This window comes from Oryzias latipes, chromosome 11 (genome assembly GCF_053564925.1).
Source record: "Oryzias latipes strain Hd-rR chromosome 11, Olatipes_Hd-rR_3.1".
NCBI lineage: Eukaryota > Metazoa > Chordata > Actinopteri > Beloniformes > Adrianichthyidae > Oryzias > Oryzias latipes.
In genome coordinates, this window is record NC_136247.1 from 18,073,491 (window position 1) to 18,098,132 (window position 24,642).

Genomic DNA, 24,642 nt, shown 5'->3' on the forward strand with positions numbered 1-24,642 from the left:
AAGGTATTTTTCTCAAAACCTGCTTCAAAACAAACACAACTTGAGTTTCACACACACAAAAATCCCAACACATTACCAGAATATCTCTTTTTATTTCAGTATTACATTTACAGCGATTGTCCACATCTTTACAGTACAAAAAAAATATTTAAGTGTAAATGTTTCGACTGGGGTTTGAATCGAAGTGCAATACAAAGTTTTTGAGTGAATCAAAATTACAAATTACAAAAGTGTACCTGTCAGGAAACACTGTACAGTCGGCATTTTTTTAATCAAATGGCTTCTTAAATGGGTTTTGTTTTATTTACACGACCATAAAGTCACAGAAATTTAAATATATCATTTGATAGTCATTTATTCTAGTCAAAACAAATACATTATTTATTGCAAAACTTCCTTTGCTTCAATTAAAAAGGCACCAGGTGCATTCTTGCAGCTGCTCAGTTAGTTATACAGACTCATAAAGACCTTTTGTTTTTAAAATTAGTGCAAGACAAAGAACAAGATGGCTGGCAGGTAATGCTTAAAGCGATGTAAACAAAACAAAAATAACCTGCTACTTTGTGCATCTAGTTGCAACCATCACAGTTTTTAAAAAAGGCTCACAAAGTGGGACCTGATGTGAAGAAATATGAAATCTGGGCTTTTCTCTGATCAAAAAGTTTGATAGTCAGTGTTCTCAATAATTATGAGACTCAGTCTGTGCGTGAAAGTTTAATGTCCCGGCTGGGGGCCGCGGCCGGTGTCGCCTCCAGCCGTCGAGGAGGTGGAAATGCTGTTGTGTTGGATTGCCTGCATGCGAGACCCAGGACCTGCAGGGGTGGGACTTCCTCCTGGACTCACCCCTGCAGCTGGACACAGAAAGAGCTGTCAAAGTCACTGACAACGCCCTGGTTGTCCCTTCTTGGAGTGAGTTTGTGTTGTGTGTTTCAAATGGTATAAAAAAAGAAAAATGTCTGTTTTTGTTCTTTGTTGCACCTAAGGCATCAGTTTTAAGGTGCAATATTTTTAAAGTTAAAGTTGTTCCAGAGCATTTTACTGCCATTTGGCAGCATGATTGGTCAAATATAGGATAAAGGTTGTAGTTGGAGGGAGCAGGAATCAAATGCACTGCTTACATTTGGACACTGTGACATGTTTGGTGTTCAGAGATGTGCTTTGTCAAAACCTTCCATTATGTGTCCATTGGCATATTTCAGGTATAATGGCGTTGAATCGTTTTTAGAGGCTTATAGATTCAGAAATGCTGGTGGGGAGTTGTAGAGAAGTGGGGGTTACTCACGGGGGTACCCCTGTGCCTCTCTCTGCCTGGCGGTGACAGGACAGTCCTTGTGGGTAAGCAGGATCTGCTTCAGCTGCCCCACCTCTGACTTCAGCGATGTCACCTCGTTCTGGAGACCCAGAAAAAACACTTTCAGCATCATTGAAGTCTCCAGTGGGAACACTCGGCTGCGTTCGGGCCGCCTCCCACCTGTAGCTGCAGGTTTGTGTGCGTCAGCTCCTCAGCCTTCTTCTCCAGCGACGACACCCACAGTTTCCTCTTTTGCCGGCAGCGGGTGGCTGCAGCCCGGTTCCTTTCCAGAAACTTCTGCCGTCGCTCATCCGGGTCCTGTTCGACGCTCCGTCTGCGGCGGTTGCCTCCTCCACCACTGCTGCAGCTCCCTGCTGCTTGCACTGCATGCTGGGAGTGCGGTGAGAGTTGCATCTGTTGTGCAAGTGGGGATAACTGCAAAAAAAACCAAAAATGAGTTTTCCAGAAAGCATTTACTCAACTCAGGTACTTTGTTCTTTTGGCTGCACCTGCGGTGCGGTGGACAGTGGAGGGGCGGGCGGTGAGCCTTGGTGCACATGTGCAGGCGGTGAATGGTGAGCGTGGGGTACGTTCACTGACTGATGAAGCTGGTGGCGTTGATGAGGCGGAGCATGACATCGCTGCTGATATGGGAGGGGTGGAGCTGAAAGCTGGGGATGATGAGGGAGGTGATGGTGGTGTTGTAAGGGAGGGGCCTGGTGGCGGTGTGACATCATCTCCATCATGTGACCCATGTGGTTGACGGGGGGGATTCCTGGGAGCTGCTGTTGGTAATGGTGCCCCACCATCTGTTTGACTCTCTTTGTGTAAAGATAGAAAATACATCAACTAAATACAAATGGTTTTTAAGTCTAATCTTACAGTTTCACACTGCAAAAACTAATCTTAAAGAGTTAAAAAGATTCTTCTTTAAGGAAAAAAATCTTTCTATCTCAACAAAGTTTTTTAACAGCAAAATTATCTTAGTTTGGGAAAACTGTCTTTTTAGTGACTGGAATGTTTTTCTTCAAATAGGAGATCTTAGAAAGACTATTTACTTATTTTTATTTTTTACTTATTTGGAGGAAATCTGCTGATAGGGTAATCGTTTTTGATTTTTTTCTATGGAGCCTGTTTTTGCAGAGCAGCTTTGTGCAGCAGACCTTCTAAATGCAGTTTTCTGCAACACGTAGCACAAATCTGACAAAAATAACACGGGCAAGTAATTCTACATCTCAGCTAACCCAACAGAGCTGCACGGTGGCCCAGCACATCGGTGCATGCGTGGGTTCTCTCCGGAGACTCCGGCTTCCTCCAAGCATCCAAAAATATGCTTCATAGGTTAATTGGTTCCTCTGAATTGTCCAAAGTGTGAGAGTGCATGGGTGTGTGATTGTGGCCCTGTTACAGACTGGCGTCCTGTCCAGGACGTCCTGCCCAGCCTCCACCCACAAGTGGCCAGGATAGGCCCCAGCAGAACAGTGACCCCGAAAGGGATAAACGGATTAGAAGATGAATGAATGAACTAACCCAACAAAAATTGACAGATTAGTAATGTTTTTACTCAAATTTGCAGGAGAAACATGAGAACGATGTATACAATCAAGAAAGTATTTGGAAGTTGAAAAATGAAAGAATTAGCTTGAGTTTAATGTCAATCTGTACCATTTCAAAGTAAAAAAACGGAACTTTTCTCTATCAAACTGTCAAAATAAACATTATGTAAACATGCAAAGGTTTAAATTATGGTTTAATCTCCCCGCATGTCATCTAGACTCCAAAACTCTGTTTTAGTGTAGGATTTTGACCTTAGCCACACATTTAAAGAATTTAAAGCCTTACACTTCCATTATGGGGGGGGGTTTAGAAAATCCAAGTATTCTTAAACTCTGGTTCCATTTACGTTTTTACCTACAGTGCTGCATTTAAGAAGATCTTTTCATTTTGGCTTTGTAATTTTTCCCTTTAAGTCAACTTAGCTTATAACACTGGAAACAAGGGACTCGGATGAGAATTTGTTGAATAAAATAGAATTTGTTTAACCTTTTCACGCCGTATGTACTGTTTAAACCAGAACTTCACTTAATTTAAATTAACATTGAAAAGGGAACCTGTATAGAAATTGAACAAAAATCTAAAATAACTACTAATGTATTCTTCCTTTATTAACTGTCATTGATGAATCACATAGAAACAAAAAACCTTTTCAGTGATTCTATTTTGACTTAATCTAAAAGTACTTCAAATTTCACTTAGACGTTAGCATGTAATAACTTCCTTAGGACTTAAGTCTTTTGACCTAAAAGGGTTAATAAATTCCCCAAACTAAAGATAAAACAGAAGAAGTGAACGATGACAGCTGAAGGAACTGTTTCCTCTGTGTGGTTTTTTCACGAATGTAGTTTAAATTTGAAGGATTAAAAGCTCGCAGTGAGGTTTAGCCTTCCAAATGTCTAAAGTTAGTCGATGAGGAACAGAAAGCACGAAAGAAAGGGAAGAGTAAAGAAATGTGTTTTCTTTTCTGAATGACTGAGCCACACCGTTCAGTTTTTATCCCTCTAGAGTTTCTGCTGTGCCTTTGGTGCATTTGTGTTTTGGGGAACAGGCAGATCAGCAACCTGAGGCCCCGGCGCCACACGTCTTTTATCACGTCATTGATGGTCTTTGGCTTTGAAGAAAAATGCTAAAAGATTGAATACATAATAGGTTTGTTAGTTAAGTTGTGTCATGTACTTTTAGACTTTTAAAATGAGGTGATATAACAAGTAAAAATGATTCTTTTTTTGACCACTGCTGACGTTTGACTAAGTGAGAGCTTTACCCTTCTTCTAAAATGCCCTTGTGTCAGATAACTAATCAAATTGATGAAGTTTAAGTTTATTATTAGAATAAGTCCAAACTCATATTCTTACCTTCTGTCAATTTGCTGTTTGGAGACAAAGTTCTTAAAGTATGGTTGCAAATCTGCTGCAGCAGAATCTAATTTATTTTGAAAAGAATTTGTATGTGCTGCTGTAAAAAGTAAAAAAATTGAAATATAAAAGGGTTGTCATTTAATTATTGTAAATATTTAAAAGCTGCTTTTAATAAATTAATGGATTAATAGCCATAAAAATCTAAATGAAGTGTATTTTGCTCATTAGCGAGGTGGGGCTTTGCGGCTCTAAGAAACTGGACCAAATGGCTCTTTTAGCTTTTAAAGGTTCCAGACCCCTGAGCTAGGGGCATTAAACTTTTTTTTCCTCAGGATCGGTTCCCGCTCTGCCCACCCCCTGTGTGTTGACGTGTCCTTGGGCAGGACACTGAACTCCACATTACTCCCAGTGGCGTGGTTAGCGCCTTGCATGGCAGCTCTGCCACCATCGGTGCATGAATGAGTATGAATGTGTGAATGGAGTGTAATTTAACCCCTGCACGATGTTGGAGGGCACCATATAAGCGTATGCTCCATCCAGCATGAAGACCATACTCGCAGTATAAAAGTTTCTTTTGTTTCGTCCCATTTTTTTTTTTTTGCTGCAAGTCTGTTGACCACAGCATGAATTGTTCTTGGCGGTGCAACCCTTTAGCACACAGACAGTCTGCTTTAGATAAAATAAGTTGCTGAAGTAAGTTTAATTGAATAAAATTCAGCTTATGTACACATAACGAATGGAGAGAAGTATTACAGATAAAGGAGATAGCTGTGCATGCTCTTAACACGTTCTTCTGGTATTTATAATAAGGGAGGACATAAATAAAGAAGATTAAGCTTAAAATTGCATTTCTGAGTATTTCTTTATTCAAATTGTTGATAATAAGGACCAGAGGAAAAACTGTCCTTTGAAAAAGATTGTAGGTGTGATGTAGGAGCTAAAAGCTTCCTCCTCCGCTCCATTCTGATGCATCTACTCGATAACAAATAGATCCACGTATGTCTTTGTTTTACTGGTCTATAGCTGGCATCTGGCTCAATACTCTACGGCTGGTGAGGGGCTGTAAGCTAGCAGGAGAGAGTGTAAACGGATGGGTGATGGGAAGTGGGGACAAGCTTACTCTGCACTAACAATTGCACAACTCAAGAGGTGAATTTCTACTGAACTAGTGCCGCTTTGCAGCAACGAAAACCAGACAGGTTTTTTGGTGGTCAAAAGCAGACAAAAAGTAAAATATTTAGATTTTTGGAGAGAAAAAGTAAGAAAGAACTAATTCAAATAAGCTGTAAACTGAGAAAGCAGTAACATGCTTTGTGTCAGACCTGAAATATTAAAGTATAATTTCTCTCTGCAGGTATTCTCTGTAGTCCATCATTACAACGGCAAAGACAACTGCTGATAAAAAGAAAAACGCACTCCAGTGGAAATGCTGCAGCTTGATAACTTCACACTTTATCTTTCCGATGTGTCACCTGACTAAATCGACGGTCCGCTCTAAATTAGACCTCATCTCACCTTTCATCTAACGCACTGCGCTGGAGAGGGAGGACATGTTTGGAACATGACATCACCCCTCCCGATTCCGCATCCCTGACAACATCGCTATCTGCTGGCTGTTACACAACATCTAAGAGAAGGAGCAGATTTCTGCCTCCACCCCCCCACCCCCACCCCGCCTTCACCCTGCAGCAGTGAAAAAAAAAAAGAGGGAGGCACATTTAGCGGGTGCCAAAGGATGAGGTCAGTGGGCTGTCTGTGCCAGCCAGCCTGCCCGTCAAACACATGCACAGCCACGTACACGAAGCAGGATAGGACATGAGTGTTTCAGCTCTGTTTACTACACAGAAACACCCCAACCCTGAGGCCCTGCATTACATCATGGGTCTCCTCTGTCTGGATGACACATCGGGTTGATATTTCTTGTCTGGAGGGATCCATGAATGAGGACAAAAACTGTATATGAAACACTGAGCCACTTGTCAAATGTTTACTTTTCCAGTTGAGCTAAGCATGGCGTTACTGTACGACTGAGGCATTTTAGCACACCTCCTTTGGTTTCAAAGGAGAAGGATTCGGTTTAACACGTTGGTACCTAATAGCACTGAATACATTTTTCAAAATAAAAGTTTTACAGCTGCTGCAGATCTATGGGCAGGATTCCAACTTTGATATGGTTGGCTGGTAAGGGATCAGTTGAAGAATAGAATCAATTATGTTTATAAAATGTGATCATAATTAGTTTATAAAGGAAATTCATTGAACTGTCTGAGTTGCCAGGTCTGAGAACAAAAGAGTCATACTTTAAAGTCTGACTCTGACAACCTTTTGATCTATTGGAACAGCGAGAGCGGCAGGAGTTCATTAGAAATTCGTAATTTGTGAGTGGGACCGGCGTGGAGTACGCTCACCCCCATCCCCTGTTACCGATACCTGAGAGCTCTCTATTTACATGGTCCCCTGCAAGCTTACAGCCCCTTATGCCCCAGCCGGCCATATTCCAGCTCAGACGAGGAAAACAAAGTCGTATATGGATCTAGTTGTCTCCCAATAGAATAGCGCCAGAATAGAGCGGAGCAGGGAGCTTGTGTCTCGCTAGCGTAGCTTCTAGTTCACTTATAAAATCTTTTTTAAACAGCATTTTTCCATCTGCTGTTAATTCACAACAACTAGAATACAGAAATACTCAGAATCAGCTTAATTTCCTTTATAAATGTCCTCCATCATCAGAAAAAGAACATGATAAAAACATCATTTTAATGGACTGTATTTCGTTGCATTAACTTGCATTAGCATGACTAATTATTGCAATACACCATAATGTGTTTTGTTTATGTTGAAATTTTGATTTAAAAACTATATCTTTGATTTATCAAAAGGGCTTAAAATGATGATTAGCATCCAGGTGGAGTCTCTTAGATGCACTTGATCAGGCCTGCTCATTCCTGGTCCTTGAGATCTACCAACCTGACTGTTTTCCAGATCTCCAGCTGGTAGCTGCTCATTAGCTCAATCAGATGCCCCCACATTCTGATTGAATGAACACACCTGGTCAAGGTAATCAGCAGCAAGCAGTGCAGGGAGAGCTGGAAAACAGGCAAGGTGGTAGATCTCGAGGATTAGGAAGGAGCAGGCCTGCACTAGATGAACTGATTATCAGTGAGAGTGATCCCAGTTTGCTTAGTTTTCAGCTTCCAGGAGTGTTAATACAAGAACAAGGGGGAAAGATTGCAAGAAGGAGGAGCTCAGCAACAAACACCTTCTGACAGATGATATCAAGATAGAAATAGTTTTTCACGGCTTGTGAAAAACTAAACATGGCATGTCAACACAAAATGCTATCTATCAAGCATGGCGGTAAAAGGATAATGATTTGTTATTTTTGGTTTCTAAGTCATTTAAAATCAAATTTGAGGCGAAAAACAATTTTTTTCTAATCAGGTCAGAGTAAGAGTATAAAATACAAAGCTGTTGCTTTGGTACCTGTTAGTCCTTTAAAAAAAGAACTTGAAATATATTGTAGCTTTGAGCTGTTACAAGCATAACCTTTGTAATTTTATTCATAAACTAAGCAAAGTCTTGTGTTGGGAACCTTCTTTCTGTCACTGTCAAATGTTTCTATCATCATTACAAAGTGAACCGATTGATGTGCGTTGTTTTGTTGGTTTAGTACACATAAGGCTCCCTTGCTTTACCTTATTCTCTAATATATCAGATTTTTCTTTGCAGCAATAACCAGAGACACTGTGTGACGGATTCATACCTGAGGTGAGGAGCTGGGGGGGTGATGTACAGGAGCCTGTATACTCATTGCACAAGACATCTGCTTTTCTACCTGAATAAGAGAAAACAGTCGCAGGAAAGAGCGTGAAAAATGTGTATGGAATGAAGCTGGAGACTTTAAAAAAATGAATGAACAAGTGCTGATTAGTTCTTTTGAAGTTGAGCATGACTAATCCTCACGTTCATTTGTTGAGCAGATGCTCCTTGCATGGCGGGGTCTGGGAGTGGTCCAGGTAAGGAACCTGTGAGGGGTTGTCTGTGGCGGTTCCGCATGTGAAGGTGGCAGGACAGCGCCCCAGAAACAGGTCTGTGGAAAAGAACATGTCAATGACGGCATGTATTCTCTTTTGTAGAAGACATTTACCACAAGTTTTAATGAAACGTTATGACGACAGCAAGATGGAGAGGAAAAAGACCCCAGAAGTCTCTGCGAAAAACTAGCGTGCGTCAATGCTCATTAGATTGGCGAATTCAGACCACAATGCATTGCATTTTGAAAGAAAATTTGTATGTACATTTATTTATATAAATCCTCTAGGTTTCCATCATAAGAACATGGTGGCTTCATAAATGGTCGTCCTAAAATGTTCATATTTATTGGGTTTTTACTTCAGGAAATAGGTGACGTCATATTTCCCAACTTCCCAATCGGTGCATGCCCACCACCTACACTTTGCATTGTAGCATTTCATTAAATAGCTCTAATATAAAACAGCAGCAGCTGGTTTCTTTTCTTCTGTCTCCAAAACTGCAAAAACTCTAGAACAACAGTGTATTTTTTCCCAATTTACTTTTCCAACATTTCCATTTTTTGCTTTAAGACAAAAGATCAAGTCAAATTGGTACATTAACATCATGCCACAACAAGAAAAACTGTCAACAAGTTTCATTTTTTACATATTTCTCATAAATGCAGCTAATAACATTTCTGGTTACGTCTCCCCCTTCATATAGAAATGTGTCTACTCAAACTTTCCTTTTATTTTTATATTTATATTTTTCACATTTTACTTTTTTTCTATGGTCACAGTTCTAATAAAAACGCTCTCATTGAAGGTAAAACAAAAAGTCTCTGAAGAGAAATGCAGCAAAGGTTTTCTACACCTTTGATTCATTTCATTGTTCAGGCAGCAGCAGGACTTTTGTCTGCTGCTTCCAACAATTGCAGCCCTTTCTGGGACATATGTACAGAAGACTAGATAAACCAAAGAGGCAGAAGTCGGTCAGTGGTGAGACTCAGCTCCAAACATCTGTCCTGGACCATGCAGGCCACAGCAGGACAGTAAGAACACAGCTAGTGGTCAGTTTGAGTGCCAGCTTGATCTAGACAACATGTTTGTCAGAGAAACCTACAAAGTCTTACTTAATGAACTGTGGGCAAGCTTTGACTGTTTCCTCCACTGTTTACGTCCGGTTTCCATAGCGACCCAGTTGCTGACTGCCTGGCAGCAGGCCCAGAAGAGCTGTTGTGGTTACTTTTAACAAACACGGTTTTGGGATGTGTGCACTTTGTTGCATCCAAAATGGGCAGCAAACTCCCTGAATCAGTGATGACATCATTGCTGATGACCTCAGCACAGCAGCGCAAGCCCACGCCGTCCGAGCGGACGAGAGCCAGAGCGGTTAGATCAGCACATGGCATCCCGGGTCTCTCCATCCCCCACTGTGAGCCCTCAGCTTCCCTCCAACTCCCCCTCAAGCTGTCTCTCTTCTCTCTATCAGTCCTCTCGTCATCATTACCCTCTTAGATCCCCGTAAATCTCCTTACATTACTTTAACCCAAAAAGTAGTTCTAATGAACTCTGAAGGAACTGTTCATTCAGAAACCACAAATTTCTGCATTAGTGTTTAAACATAGCTCATTCTAAGTCAAAACTATGCAAAAACAAAATGATTTTTTTATTAGCTTCAATGATCACATAACTACAAAAGAGTTTTAGGGCCACAAAAAAAGTAAGTAAAATTATGAGATTTAAAGCCGTAAATTCACTTCGATCCTTTCTTTCTCCTCGAAAGACAAGATCTCCAAGTCTGTGTGACGCTTCCATCTAAGGAGGAGCACTTTTTGGCATTTTCAACGTTCTAATATAACAGACTATTTTCATTTTTGTTGTTTTATGTTGAAATGAGACGTTTCATCTGGAGGAGAGGACATATCTATCACTGTTTACCTTCCGCTTTGATGATGTGCGCACGACAGGTTTATGGCATGAGGTGACAAATGGACTTCTGGGTATTTGATTGAGAAGGAAAATAAAGCAGCGACCATCTACACCCAAATGGGCTTCTGAGCTCCTTCTTCTACAATTTTTTTGTTTTTGACACCTATCCGGAAATAGAGCTTTACAAAAAGCTCCACATCTTTCATCTTAAAGCTAGGCTCCGATAAACAGAAAACCTTGCTGTAGCGAGTTAAATCTATTTCGACTTTAATCGCGACATTTCAAATTTTTTTCCTGTAAATGAGGAACAAAAATACATTTTTTTTCTCACCAGGGCCCTAAAACTCTGGCATAATTAACAGATGTTTTTGGAGTATGGAGGAATTTCTTAATGGAAAACCATTCAGGAGATCCAAACAGCAAAACAATTTCCTTTTTCCTGGTAACTGTTTAATTTTGATGTTTTAAATGGCCTTTATCATGCAAAATCATTCTTTTGAGCTTTTAAGGCTATTATAATGTTCATTCTTCACCAAGAGAAACCTCAAAGGGGTATTTTGATCCGTTCATGCATTTCTGAGTACTCCTCTAAAATCCTGCGCTCTGAGCACCAGCCCCTCCCAACCCACAAAAACGAGCTGTTTCTCACATTGTGACGTAGATCAGTGGTCCCCAACCTTTATAGCACCACAGGCCAGTTTGATGTCAGACAAAACTATCACAGACCGGCCTCTAAGACATTGCGGACCAATATTATTCCAATGCCACGATGATGGAGGCCGAGAGACAAGACAAGCTTTTATTTTGACACGCACAACGTTGTGCATCGCACAGGTGTCATCATCCTCGCCCCTTTTGTTTTTTACTCTTTTTGCTAGCTCCTAGGTTTCATTTTAGCAGTAACTTATCACGTGACCAAGAAGAGCGCCTTGCCCTGCGTCAAGAGTGACATAGACAGATGTAACAGAGAATCAGGCAATTTTTCAAAATAAAACATCTTTTAGATTCCTAAGTAAATAAAACAGAAGTAATGTAAGTAATTTTTTCTTTCTGTGCGGCCCGGTACCAAATGACCTGATACCGGTCCGCGGCCCGGGGTTGAGGACCGCTGACGTAGATAAGTGAGGAAAAGCCCCTTCCAGGAAGAGTCTGTACTGCCAGCTCCGCCTTCAGGCTAACACAGACACGCCCACTTTCTCCAAGGAGCTAATGATCGGCTAAACTCTTTTCTTACATATGAACAATATGCACATCTATCTTTGCAAAACTTTGGATGTGGTTTGTTTTCGTTAGCAAGACGCAGACACACTGCTGAGGTCAACTCCAGGTTGATGTCATTAAATGGGCGGCACCCACACGGGGAGAAAGGCGGAGTTCGAGTCACTTTACTTCCTAGTTGGAAAATAACTCATTAAAATAACAAACACTTCATAAAAAATGTGTTCTTTTGTGTGCAAAAGGTAATGCATTAGCATATATATATATATATATATATATATATATATATATATATATATATGGGTGACTATAAAAGGCTTAAGAACACATTCGCCCTTCACTATCATTTCAAACAGGAAGTGACGTATGCAGATGTGTTAAGACACAGGAATGAAACCCTGCAGGTTTTAAAAGTGAAACAATAAAAAGGTTTGAAGTTTGAAGGACTTTTGAAACAGATCCACTTCACAGAATAAGTATAAGCGTCTGGGGGGGGGGGCTGTCTGCAGAGGTCAGGGCCAGTCTATGGAAGCTGGTCAAGAAAAAGACAGGAACTCCTCTAATCTGACTCTTCAACTTGGTGATAACCAGGGAGCCATGGAGCTGGCCTGACACTGAGAGGCTCCAGTCTAGTTTAGCTTTCACAGACATAACAGAAGAGGAAGTCGGTGGTGAAGGGTCGGGGGGGGGGGCTTGTGGAGCCCTGGTTCTCTTTCCCCCCTCTGTCCATTTGGTTCCCAACATAAACTGACGTTTGATTTTCTTCCTCCTCGGATCATTAATGAGTTCATAAATGATGCAGAGGGAACTGCCAGTCAGCCCGGACAGAATGAATGATAACATGTTGAAAATCGCATCAGACAGGCGGAATGAAGGAGAGCTACAGGAAATGAAAAGCCGTGTGATGGACAAATAAATTAAAATAGACTCGTCCATGTGCATTCCAGGAATATGCATTCTATTCTAACCCTTTTTAGCCTAATATCTGACTTTGTGAGGACCGGTGGGCCTCGGTGGGAAGTTCGACGTGTCCGGAAGACTTTTTAGGCCAGGGGTGTAAAGCTACGTACCCACCGGGTATGTGACGTGGTTCAAGAACGCTCAAAACGGACGCCGTCCATACGTTGCTAGCAAATCCAAGTCCCCGATTGAAGCGGGACCTGGTTTTACTGCACCGTGCGTTCAATGCCCGCACCTTTTGTACGTAAAGCCCAAACTAACTGTCTTAAAAACATGTGCAGCTACGTGTGTACGTGAGGTTTTTTCGAACGCAAAAGCCCCAAACACGCATGGCTGAGCTATGTTTAACGTTGTTTCTAAAGGGTAAAGGGAATGCTGCTTACCCTGAATGCGTGAGAGAGGAAGAAGCCTGCGTGACGACAGACTCCGACTGAGAGGCGGAGGACCGAGCTTGTTGGGCCGCCAGGCTGCAGCTCATCATGGCGCCATGGCTCTGAGGGTGATGCAGGTGCTGTAGCAGCGGCTGGGGGTGCTGCAGCTGAAGCTGGGCTTTGACCGGGTGCTGGTTCATACAGGATGGCCCATTATGGGAGAGTGTCTGCAAAGAGCAGCAGGAACAGCTGGGACTCTTTGGAACTTCAATATGTGATGACAGCAGCACGTGTGTGTTTTACGATCTGAGGCTGTGATGACAGCGATGTCTGCCTGCGTGAGCATGTTGGTTTACCTGCTTATTTTATAGCACGTCTTGCTGTGATATAAATACAACAACAATAACACCTTCCTTACAAGCAACACAGCTCCCAAATGCAATCTTAGATATCTCATTTCATTGCCTGCTCTGAATCCTTCCATGAAAATGATCCTGAAGGTGTGCGTTTTCATAATTACTTGCTTCTCGTTCTCCTCCTTCTCCGCTTGAAGGAACTCCTCTTCGATCTCCTTGAAGAGACCGACCTCTTCACAGTTCTGCAAAAATCGGGTCGGCGTCGGCGTCTGGTCTGAGAACGTCACCAAAAAAGAGATTTCTGAAAAATCTGCAGAGATCTTCCTGCTGCATTTGCTTTATAAATCGCCAGCTTTTAATGCAGAAAGGAGAGACGAGCCTCATCTCAGCCGCGCGCTCTGATAACATCAGTCTGTCTTTGTGCGCCGTCTAAACACAGAGGGGGTCAGAGGTCATCGGGGCTCTTTGTTTTGACATGAGATTTCCTGCAGGAGGAGAGATATGCCGCAGGACAGGGAAACAGGCGGCGGGGCCCAGCGGGAGAGTCTGTAGGGGTTAGATCTCACGCTGATGTTTGCACCCAGACAGCTGTTTCTGCAATCATACACACGGCTGAGTTTGGACGGTCAGACTGAAGTCTGTTGATCACCCCAATTCAAGAAAAATTGGCAAAACCAGACGTTTTCAAATATTTGAAATGTCATGTGCAGCTGGATGAGTATAAAATAGTGTCTGCCAGACCCCTTATTTCTTTTCTTTTTTAATCAAATAGCTTCTTGTGTGTTCCAAATCGATGATAAATTGCTGTTTTGTACCAGAATGTGATGTTTTTAACCTTTTTTCAAATTTGATCACAACATTTATTTACAATCATAGACATAATAATGAAAAAAAAACATCACCAACCAATCAAAGTAAAAGAACATTTCAAATAGTTTTTCTTGATAAACATTTTGTAGGGAAAATGAAGTAAAAGAAATAACTAAGCAGGCAAAAAGGGCAGCAGTTTAGTTGTAAATTTAACATGATTTTAAATAACTAAAAGCAGAAATAAAGATCTTTTTTGAGGCCCTCTGCAAATCAGATAGGAGGGTACAGTACTCTCCTTGAGAACATATTCATCATATTCCATATCATCATCACTTTCCAAAACTTAATTCGAATTAAAAAATAGAATAGGCCCAGATGGTAGAAATTTTAGTGTTTAAACGCAGATTTTATGAAATTTGATGCGAATTAGAAGGAGCTAAATAATATTTTCTCCTAAAACTCACTAAATTAAATCACAAGGAAATATGTCAAAGATGAAAATTGGGTTTTTAAAATGATCTTGTGGCATTTTTCTGATGATAAACAACATCTATCAGGAAAATTATTGTTAAAATTTAATTTCTTAGTATTTCTTTATGCAATACGTTGTGAATCAAAATCCGACAAAAATACGTTGTCGGAAAAAGATGAAATATTTTTGATGTAGAAACTAAAACGGGCGGACCAAAAGCTCCCTGCTCCGCTCCATTCTGATTCATCCACTCTCAGACAAATAGATCCGTGTACGTCTCTGTTTTCCAGTCGTCTGGCTCAAAGCTAAACGGCTGGTTACCTCCAAAATTGCTCCCCGTCACTCATTACTTTTCCAAAAAACTTTCAATTTGGTGTGCGCTTGTGTAATAATTGAGAGAGGTGAACATGCTGGAAGTGGGATTGGGTTTTTTGCAGAACAAATCAGAGTGGGTCCCCGCTGTGGATGTCTCCTGAAACATGCTGCAACACGAGGCGCCGTGTTTCAGAGGGAACAAAGCACGGCTCAGGTTTATCTGATTTGATAGCGTGTACTGTATCGTCAGGATTTTTCAAAAAAGGTTTTCTTCACACAAGCGTGAGCTGAGCAGTTAGTTAGTAGATTAATTTGTGGAAGGGGGTGGGAGTGAGGGGGGGTATACTAATAACTGGAAAAAAAAGCCAACTAAGGACGACCTCAGCTGAAATGCTATTAGTGCAGCGCTCTCACCTGTAAAAGCTGTGTCCGTCTTTATGGAGGGGAACTTGAGAGTCATCTCATGCTTGTGTCTGTGGATGTTCAGATGCTCCTCCAGCTGGAAGCGCTGCAGACGGAGAATCACATGTGAAGATGTGTGCAGGAGCTGAACATACAATATGCTACACACCTCTAGCTTTATTTTGAATCTTTTCACTCCTAAATAACTGAAACCTTTTAGTTCTTTAGAGGCCTTACACTCCTATCATCATTTGTTGTTGACCTTTCAGCTTATCCTGTTAGGGGTCGCCGCAGCCAGTCAGCTTTCACTGATACGCACAAAAGGCAGAGATTGTGGTTACGCCGGATACCCTTCCTGACACAACCCTGTATTTTCAAGACACAGGGAGATCCAGATACACAGCGGCACTAAGGGTCTTGCCTTAGGACCCTCACTGGATTTAGGTCATTGCACGCCCAACGGAAGCGAACCTGGGTTTCATGCGAAACAGTCTACTGAGCGATCTGGCTCTATCGATCATCTTTAGTGAAACCGTTCACAATGATCTTTTAATTGGGACTATGCCGTTTTTAGTCAAAATCTTTAAAAAAATCTGTTTTTTTTCAAGGACGTAGTTTCTGTAGTTTATTAGGAAGTTATAAGTCGACTGTTGGTGCCGAACAACCCCGCCCCCCCTCCCTGTTGCTGGGAGCTCAGAACAGAAAGGCCCGCCCAGTGTTTTTTTTTTTTTACATCACAAATGTGACATTTTTCAAACTACTGCTCCTGATTCACACTAATTTGAGTAAAGAAATACTCAGAAATGCAATTTTAAGCTTAATTTTCGTCATATGTGTCCTTCATCATCAGAAAAATGCCACGTTAAAGACCCTAAAAACTCAATTTTCATCGGAGTGGGACTTAATTAGCCTTATAATCACATTTCTCGTCATTTAACCACTTCTTGTGACCTTTTAAAAATCATTTTTTACTCATTTTGGGCTTCAAAAAGCGGCTGGATAGATATCTTACTGACCTGTGAGCAGCCAGGAGCGCCGCACAAATAAGGCCTGTCCTGTTTGTCATTCATGTCATCCACAGGCCTGCATAAACAGAAGAAGGGTGAACAATATATCAGGCTCAGGCTTTTCCATTCCAATTCATTCAGCAGGAAATCTAGATATGCAAATATAAATCTCCACACAGACAATGCATGACAAATTCCATACCGGCTCTTCAATGAGGCAGCAGAATGTAACAGGATAGATGATGGATCTCTGACTCTGAGACACAACATCATCTTGGGGAAAATGATCCCCTCGCTGCCAGCAGGAGCACCACAGTCAGTTCTTATGAGAACATTGCTGTGCGCTCCAGGTATTTACTTTTATTACGACGAGTGCCGCAGTGAACACAATCAGTTTGTCTTTTCCTCCCAGCCTTTCATTATCTGTTACACGCGAGCACCGTATAGACGGCAAAGCCTCCCTGGACTGTGGTCCTCACTTTTTTCCTGGTTATTGTGTGCCGACCGTCTAAGAGCGACGCAGCGTTTTTCAGCCTGCAATTTGGCTTTCATCGCCATGTGGTTAATAATACGAAGGCGACGAAAGGCTGAGCGCTCGCTGAAGTCGCACGTCAAGTCCTCAGTGGATAAAGATATAAGCAGAGACGAAGAAGAGTAATGCAGAAGGGTTCAGTCCGGGCAGATGAAGATATGAAGCCGCTGATGGGGATTTCAGCTGCTCTGCTGCTCTGAAACTCATTGATGTCCATGGTTTTGCTGTGAGCGATCTGTCAACCAAATACGCTTCCATAAAGAAGACGCTAGGGGTCAAAAGGTCAGTGCCTGGCTGACGGAGGAAAACATGAGACTGAATTATTATTCTTGGTGGAGCGAAACTGCTTCTGACGGGAGAAAGCGGAGGAAGAAGGCAGGAGGAGCAAACACACGGGTGATGAGGAGGCGAAAGTGAGCGAAACGGAGGAGATGCAGAGTGAATGGAAGGCAGGAGAAAGGAGCAGGGGAGGGGAGGGCTGAGCGCTCCTCCTGACAGGTTTAAACCTGCCTCAGCCCCCATTTTCCAACCCCGGACGAATAGAGGTGACTTCATAGGTGAGTTTGTGCAAACGTGTAACAAACTACAACAAGTGAGCGTGTCTCCAAGGACGTGACTACTGATGCAAAGCAGGAGAAAACGTGTGAGAAACCAGCAAAAGCAACACGTATTTCACATTAAAGTTGAAATAATCTAATATTTTTGTTAGAATCATTGAAAAACTTTTTCAAAAGACTCTGACTTTAATCCTATTTTCCATAATCATCAACCAGCAGATTAGCAGACTCAGCACATTTCAAGAAGAGAAAAAAACAACCTTCTGTCAGATTGGGCACAATGTGACGTCATGCATAATTCCTACACAACATTAAACAGGATTAATGTCAGATTTACAGTTGTTAATAATTAAATGTATAATCTGTACCGCAACCAAATCTCCTCTTAAAAGAAGAAAAAAAAGGGGATTAAATGAAAACATTTTTTTTGTGTTTGTTTTTAACCATCATGCCTTGAGTCCTGATCCCCGGCTCCGACTGCAGCTACTTACGGTTTGCCAAAGTTTCCATATCTGATGACAGCGGCACCGAACCGGGCCGAACTCAATGAAGCGGCGCTTCAGCCTCAAATCATCCGCTTAGTTCCAACTTCCAAACTGCCCGTTTAAACTTAATAAACAACACCGGCTCCGCTTCACGAAAAGTGCTGTCACACACACCCCCAACAACAACAAGTGGGCACGAGCGCTCATCCGCGCGGGGGACTCAACCGGGACGCCTCGAAAAAGTTCACAGGGAGAGGAGAAGTGAATGAAAGCGAGAGACGCGCGAGGCGGACCGGCGGCTTGGAGCGGCGGAGGGAGACGGCGGGTCATGCGGCGCCTGTGAATGAAAAGCGGACGGAGTCTTACCAACAAGCGGAAAGGGACGAGCGGCGCTCCGCGGAGGAACCACGTTGGACTGGAGCGCGATTACAATACGATCTATTTACAGAAGCATTACATCACCCCCCTGTGACGTCACGTGGGATTCCTGAACTTCTAAATCATTGCGGTCTACTAAAAGGGGGGGGGGGGGGGGGGCAGCGTGCGGATCGAGCTGATACATAAACCCAGACACTCCAGCAGACATGCAGACCTAATTTTTTTTGTATAGATTTAACACATTTTAGTTATTTTAGTTTAGTTAACGAGTTATTTAAATGTAAGTAATTTCAACTTTCACAAACTTTAAAGAAAATCTTCACATAGTTAATTAAAAATCATTTTTCCTGTTATATTTTTTAGGCTGCAATCAAATAGGAAAATGTTCTGTTTGCACTTTTGAATGAAAATGATAGTTTTCTGTGAAACTTATCTCGGATGTTACCAGAGCAAGAAAGGTTAATATTATAACGTATATATATAATAATATATATAAGTTTTCCCCCTATAAGGCGGTGTGAGATTCTAAAGATGGGTTCTTCTGTCGATATTGTGACTAATGAGTCCCTCCAGTTCAAAAGGTCAACAAGTTTTCCTTTGTCAAACTCATTTCATAATAAGTTTGGCATCATATGGTGGAAAATCTTGTGATAGGCTATGTGGGTTTATTGTGGCATTTATCAGCCATGATTACAGCACTCTGACAGACAATGAATGAATAACCATTCAGGTTAAAAAAAAAAAAAAAAAAAAAAAAAAAAAAACAACCGTTATGCAGAACATGTATTCTCTGTGATAAACTGATGTACTTTTTTTTTTTTTTTTTTTTTTTTACAAATTGTCACATTCATTTCGACAATATTGAATTTACATGACTTTTTTAGTACTTGGGGTAATGCTTCATAACTGCTTAACCCATAAGAACCCTTTTTCCTTAAATAAAAATTATGTGGGATATACCAAAGACTAAGTGGACCACAGATCACATTTCTGATGGTTTTCTGTTACAGAGATGCCGCCTTGGGTTCTTATGCGTTAATATGGTTAAAACGTATTTGTAAACCTCTAACTCAAGTCTGCAAAAAGGTTTAAAACATTGCAGTGTTTGTTATTTTGAACTTGAAAGTTTATTTTTCTTACCACAGATTTCCCTGTGGATTAAGTTAGATATTTTTGTTCTAAGTTAGATCACATTAGTATTGAGTGGAAATGGCGTTTTTTATTCATCATTTAGGTAAAAATAGAAACTTTTGTCATGGGTAGAATAGTGTTAACGAAGCCTGACAGATTCTCTATATTGTCACCATTTATAGCTTACTTTACATTAGCACATGTTAGAATATACAATGAAGTTTACATCAAAGTAATGTTAATGTGGCTTTTTCTTTTGGTGAGAGATAAAGGAGCAAGTAAGAGGAATTAAGCCAATAGACGCGTTTTTGTAGAACTGTGCTTAGTTTTTGTTGATCGTATACCAAACAGTTTGAAACAGTTATGCTAAAGTTGCACAAACAGTTAATAATTATTGACACAAAACAGAGTTTTTAGGACATTTTTTGATTTCAATTTAAATGACGAAAATGCTTAACTATGAGCTTGAATCATGTTTTTAAAACAAAACATACAATTATGAGGCTTGTGACCATTGCAGATGTTTTTTCATGAGTTTGCAGATGAATTTCTTTGCTTTGTTTGGCTTTTTTTTACTTCAGAATGCAGGCAAAGCTGCCTCAATAATTCAGACGATTATGGAGTATTTACAGGATTTGAACGATGTGAGCCTTCTAAAAAGTTGTTATTTATCAATGGATTCCTTCATGGATCTATGAAGGAAGAAAGAGCACTATATATATATAATAGCAAAGAAAAAGAAAGTTAATCTAAACAAACTTAGTAGAAAAAAAGTAATCTTAACTTTTAAATTAAAACCAACAACCAAGCAACACACTCACTCAATTACCAAAGCTTAATCCCAATGACACACTCACATAGATTTATAGTGGGTGATTAGCTCATTTAATAGTCCCATCACATGACTACAGTCAGCTTCATGCTGTCATCTACTTAAACTGACATCACCCTTTGCCACCTGATGGGGCCAATCAGGTAAATCCAGCTCTACGTGTGATCAAACAAAATAACAAAAATGTGCAACTTAACAATGTAAACTAAATATGAGTTCCTCATCTAAAAGACATTGATGTCAAAATCGCTTCAACAATTTCAAACTCATGATTTGGTTATTTAATCTGACAAAATAGCTACATGAAGCTAAACAAACGCATTGAAAAGTGGAATTAAATATTTCCCACATCAGGCTTCATTGTAGCTGTGAAGGAAGCAATGAAAGTATTTCAACAAGATTATTGTCTTTATCATCAATTTCTTTGTCTTTCTGGAATATGGTTCAAGGAAAATTTTGAAATAGATTAAGAAATAAAGTGTTCAATAATTTTATCTTTAACAGCTTGAGAAGAGCTAGATGGCATCATGGATGTTGTTCACCTTTCGGTTTATCCCGTTAGGGGATGCCATAGCGAATCAGCTTTTTCTGATTCGTACAGGAGGTTTGGCAAAGAGTTTTCACGCCGGATGTCCTACCTGACACAACCCTGTGTTTTTAAGGCTTAGGGAGACCCAGATAAACAGCAGCACGAAGGGTCTCACCTAAGGACCCACACTGGATCTTGGCTCATTGCGACCCTGGGATCATGGATAAATGAGGATAAATAAGGATATAGAACCTCAACTCGTGTTTTGCAGAGATGAAAGCAAGGATGGGCTTTGAAAATCTGAATTGCTTGGGCATTTGAATATAGAATCATTCCGTCCTGCGACAGTCTGGCAACCCGTCCAGGATGTACCCTGTCTTTACCCAACAGTTGCTGGAATAGGCTCTAAAAACCCTGTGACCCCTGGGATCACACGGTTGCAACCATGGGTTTGGAAGATACAGTAGATGGATGGATTGATTGCATTCCAAGAGAACCCAGAGGTGAAGCCCAATTAGTGCCAGATCCTTGCTAAGAAAATAGCTGATGTTTATGCCTATCTGATTCCAGTCTTGTTAAGTATATAGCTGTTGATGGAAAAAAAGCACTGGGAATTCTGAGGAACTAACACAATGAAAAGGTGAGTCCTGCAGCAGTATGAAAGGTAGGTGAGATGTTGACTGATGGTCGTCTTGATGCTTTGGGGTTTTTTTTATGGACAGCCTGAACATTTTAAACCATAATGCTGACAGTCACACACAAGCATGACATGAGCTGAGAGGGCATTTAAGAGTCAATCACAGGAGAAGAAAATCCACAAAGTGATTCATCTGATGGGAATAAAAGAGGTAAGAGTAACAAGTAGTTCATCCACCAGCAGGAGGTATCCTACAAGAAAAAATAAAAAATACACAGTCGTTTAAGGGATTTTAATTAGTAACACTGACACAGATGAAAAAAGGCGACACTCTAACAAAAATAACTGTTACAGAGCATTATTTAGTGCCCCACACATTAAAAGAAGCTTTGGAATCAGTTAATTCATCATTGGGAAATTTATGAAACATCAAGGTCGTAGACCTCTTGATGAGGTCATAGGGCAAAAATACACTTTTATTTTAGGGGGCATGGTGTGGGCAACAGGTCATAGAAAACATTTTCACGATACACAAGGGTAAGTAAGGGTGAAGTAGGTGAGATGCAAGCACGCTACGTATTTTTCTAGCCCCCCCAAACACTGCGCGGTGTGCAAGGGGTCTGTTAGTGCTGGTCAAATGATAAGCATTCCTTGTGTGCACCTTGACTAATAGAATTTTGGAAATTAGACTCTGAGCATCCTACTTACGCATCACGTGCATACCCCGTACATGCAACATTTGTGGGTGGTCAGTAAGGAGCAAAAACTTGACTTGACTAGAGTATGCCGTAAGGGCAGCATCATCCGTACATCATAAAAGCTTGTAACTGACATTATCCTTACAAATACTTCCCGATACACCTACCACACCGATGACAATGGTACGTTTCTTAAGGTGGTCCTGTGAGCCTCAAGGGGAATGCAAGACACACCTCTGCTCCCTTTAAGATGCAACTGCTCCTCTCCATGACCCTCCACAGGCCCCGAAACCCCAAAACCAGGAACAGGTTTTTATTCTCTATTACACCTTGGCTGCACACCTTACTCATGCTCTCCCTTTACACTGAGCTTCTCTTTTATGGCCTCCAGTTAATTGGCTGGCCCCGCCCAGGAGGGAAGCCACTTTTAAACAAACAATAAAGAAAATGTACAACAAAGATAGAAATGTCTTGTAAATAATACAGTTAAAGTCCTGCAAACATCTCAAAAAATTACAATAAAAGATATATACAAAGAAATCCAAATTCTTTCCACTTCCTGTACCCAGCTACTGTACAGGAAGTGAAGGCCTTTGCCACCATTTTGTTCCTTGTGCACCAGGAAGAGAAGGTGAGAAACATTACAAAATTACAAATCATACCCCTCATTTTTCACTCTTTATCAATGAGTTCAAACAATCTATGAACACAATAAGAAAATCTTAATAAGAAAACAATTAAAACATTTGATCTGTGCATCAGTTTCAATGTATTTGTGTAAAATGTAATAACCCCCTGGCTTGTTCCTTCCTTGTTGCTGTTTTGCATTGTTGTCTATTGAAAAGATACATTCAATAACGTTTGAAAAAAAAGAAACATTACAAAAATCAAACCAGTCTTGGACATTTGGTGGTTGTGGATGATGTGTCTAAAAGTGATGAGCTATGACAGACAGGTGACAAGTAGATACAACTACTTTGTCACAGCCACCTTCATATGTTTAATCAAATATATATATGGTCTTCCAACAGTCTTGAAGGAGTTCCCAGAGATGCTTAGCACTTGTTGGCCATTTTGCCTTCACTCTGTGGTCCAGCTCACCCCAAATCATCTCCATTGGGTTCAGGTCCGTTGACTCTGGAGGCCAGGTCATCTGGTGCAGCACCCCAGCACTCTCCTTCATGGTCAAATAGCCCTTACACAGCCTGCAGGTGTTTAGGGTCATTGTCCTGTTGAAAAATAAATGATGGTCCAAATAAACACGAACCGGATGGAATAGCATGCTGCTGCAAGATGCTGTGGTAGCCATGCTGGTTCAGTATGCCTTCAATTTGGAATAAATCCCTAACAGTGTCACCAGCAAAACACCCCCACACCATCACACCCCCTCCTCCATGCTTCACGGTGGGAACCAGGCATGTAGAGTCCAAACTAACCTATACCATATAACTTATAGACACGGTGGTTGTACTCATTTGGACTCATCAGACCAAAGCACAGATTTCCACTGGTCTAATGTCCATTCATTGTGTTCTTTAGCCCAAACAAGTCTCTTCTGCTTGTTGCCTTTCTTTAGCAGTGGTTTCCTAGCAGATATTCTACCATGAAGGCCTGATTGACACAGTCTCTTGTAACAGTTGTAGAGATGTGTCTGCTACTAGAACTCCTGCCATTTCTGAGGCTGGTGACTCAGATGAAGTTATCCTCTGCAGCAGAGGTGACTCTTGGTCTTCCTTTCCTGGGGCGGTCCAGATGTGAGCCAGTTTCTTTGTAGCTCTTGATGGTTTTTGTGACTGCCACTCGTTTTTCTGTACTTAGCTGCTTTTTTCTTGCCGTAATACAAATTCTAACAGCCGATTCAGTAGGACTATCAGCTGTGTATCCACCTGACTTCTGCACAATGCAACTGATGGTCCCAACCCCATTTATAAGACAAGAAATCACACTTATTAAACCTGACAGGGCACACCTGTGAAGTGAAAAACATTTCAGGTGACTGCTTCTTGAAGGTCATCAAGAGAATGTCAAGAGTGCAAAGCAGTAATCAAAGCAAAATGTGGCTACTTTGAAGAACCTACAATATGACATATTTTTAGTTGTTTCACACTATTTTGTTATGTATATAATTCCACATGTGTTAATTCACAGTTTTGATGGCTTCAGTGTGACTCTACAATTTTCATAGTCATGAAAAAAAGAAAACTCTTTGAATGATAAGGTGTGTCCAAACTTTTGGTCTGTACTATGTTTAAATATAAATATGTGTATGTGTGTGGGTGTGTGTGTGTGTGTGTCTGTATTTATTTATTTAACCCGAAAGCAAGTTAAGGCATTTAGAGATTTATTTTTAATAATTCACTTAATCTTAAAGCGTGATTTGTTCCTATTGCTAATTTCTTCTGTCACCCCCCCCCCCCCCCCCAGTTCATCTCTGATGAAGCTGCAAAATTCAACAAAACTAGTTTATTTTTGTACTGATGAATCTAAACCTTTGTAATTCTCAGAAATATCTGAGGACACAGACTGCTCTAAAGCCAGAGGATTTTTCTGTGGGCATAGAGAATGAGGTGCAGTGTGAAGGAGGGTCCTTTGGGTCGTGTTATAGTCTTTTTTTCATGCTGACATGTGCGCTTTGGAGTTTGTTCAGAGGTCAGAGCTTTTCTCATGTGGTGCCACACAGATTAACTTCACTAATGTTTCTTGACACATGACCTTTTTTTTAATCTGATAAATCTGACAGCTCTGACATCAGAACATCAACTTCTGTGCAAACCTTACGGCTTCTTCTTCCGTTGGTATTTTCA

At 41.0% G+C, this 24,642-nt stretch overlaps 1 protein-coding gene across 4 annotated transcripts; it reads right to left on the bottom strand.

The window, feature by feature from the left end:
* Positions 1-72: 72 nt before the first annotated feature.
* LOC101173798 (cyclic AMP-responsive element-binding protein 5) lies at positions 73-22,172 on the bottom strand. 4 transcript variants are annotated; one of them, XM_078954911.1, is made up of 11 exons: positions 22,073-22,172; positions 16,069-16,135; positions 15,065-15,158; positions 13,218-13,327; positions 12,710-12,924; positions 8,167-8,293; positions 7,967-8,038; positions 1,801-2,112; positions 1,472-1,726; positions 1,283-1,391; positions 73-851 (listed from the first exon to the last, which is right to left on the bottom strand). In XM_078954911.1, exons 2-11 carry the CDS (start codon positions 16,120-16,122, stop codon positions 715-717), a joined length of 1,485 nt encoding a protein of 494 aa, XP_078811037.1. In that variant the 5' UTR covers positions 16,123-16,135; positions 22,073-22,172; the 3' UTR covers positions 73-714. The 4 variants fall into 4 exon arrangements, with proteins under 4 accessions (XP_078811037.1, XP_011479181.1, XP_011479182.1 ...); XM_011480879.4 differs by lacking the exon at positions 22,073-22,172 and adding an exon at positions 18,000-18,114; XM_011480880.4 differs by lacking the exon at positions 22,073-22,172 and adding an exon at positions 17,640-17,973.
* Between the last annotated feature and the right edge of the window lie 2,470 nt (positions 22,173-24,642).

Excerpts from the sequence above, each read along its gene's own strand:
- LOC101173798 (XM_078954911.1), bottom strand. The coding sequence starts at position 16,122 with ATGAATGACAAACAGGACAGGCCTTATTTGTGCGGCGCTCCTGGCTGC. Across the intron at positions 12,925-13,217 it reads AGGAGGAGAACGAGAAGCAA|ACACTCTCCCATAATGGGCC; the intron begins GTAATTATGAAA and ends TGCTCTTTGCAG. Across the intron at positions 8,039-8,166 it reads CATCTGCTCAACAAATGAAC|GTAGAAAAGCAGATGTCTTG; the intron begins GTGAGGATTAGT and ends TCTCTTATTCAG.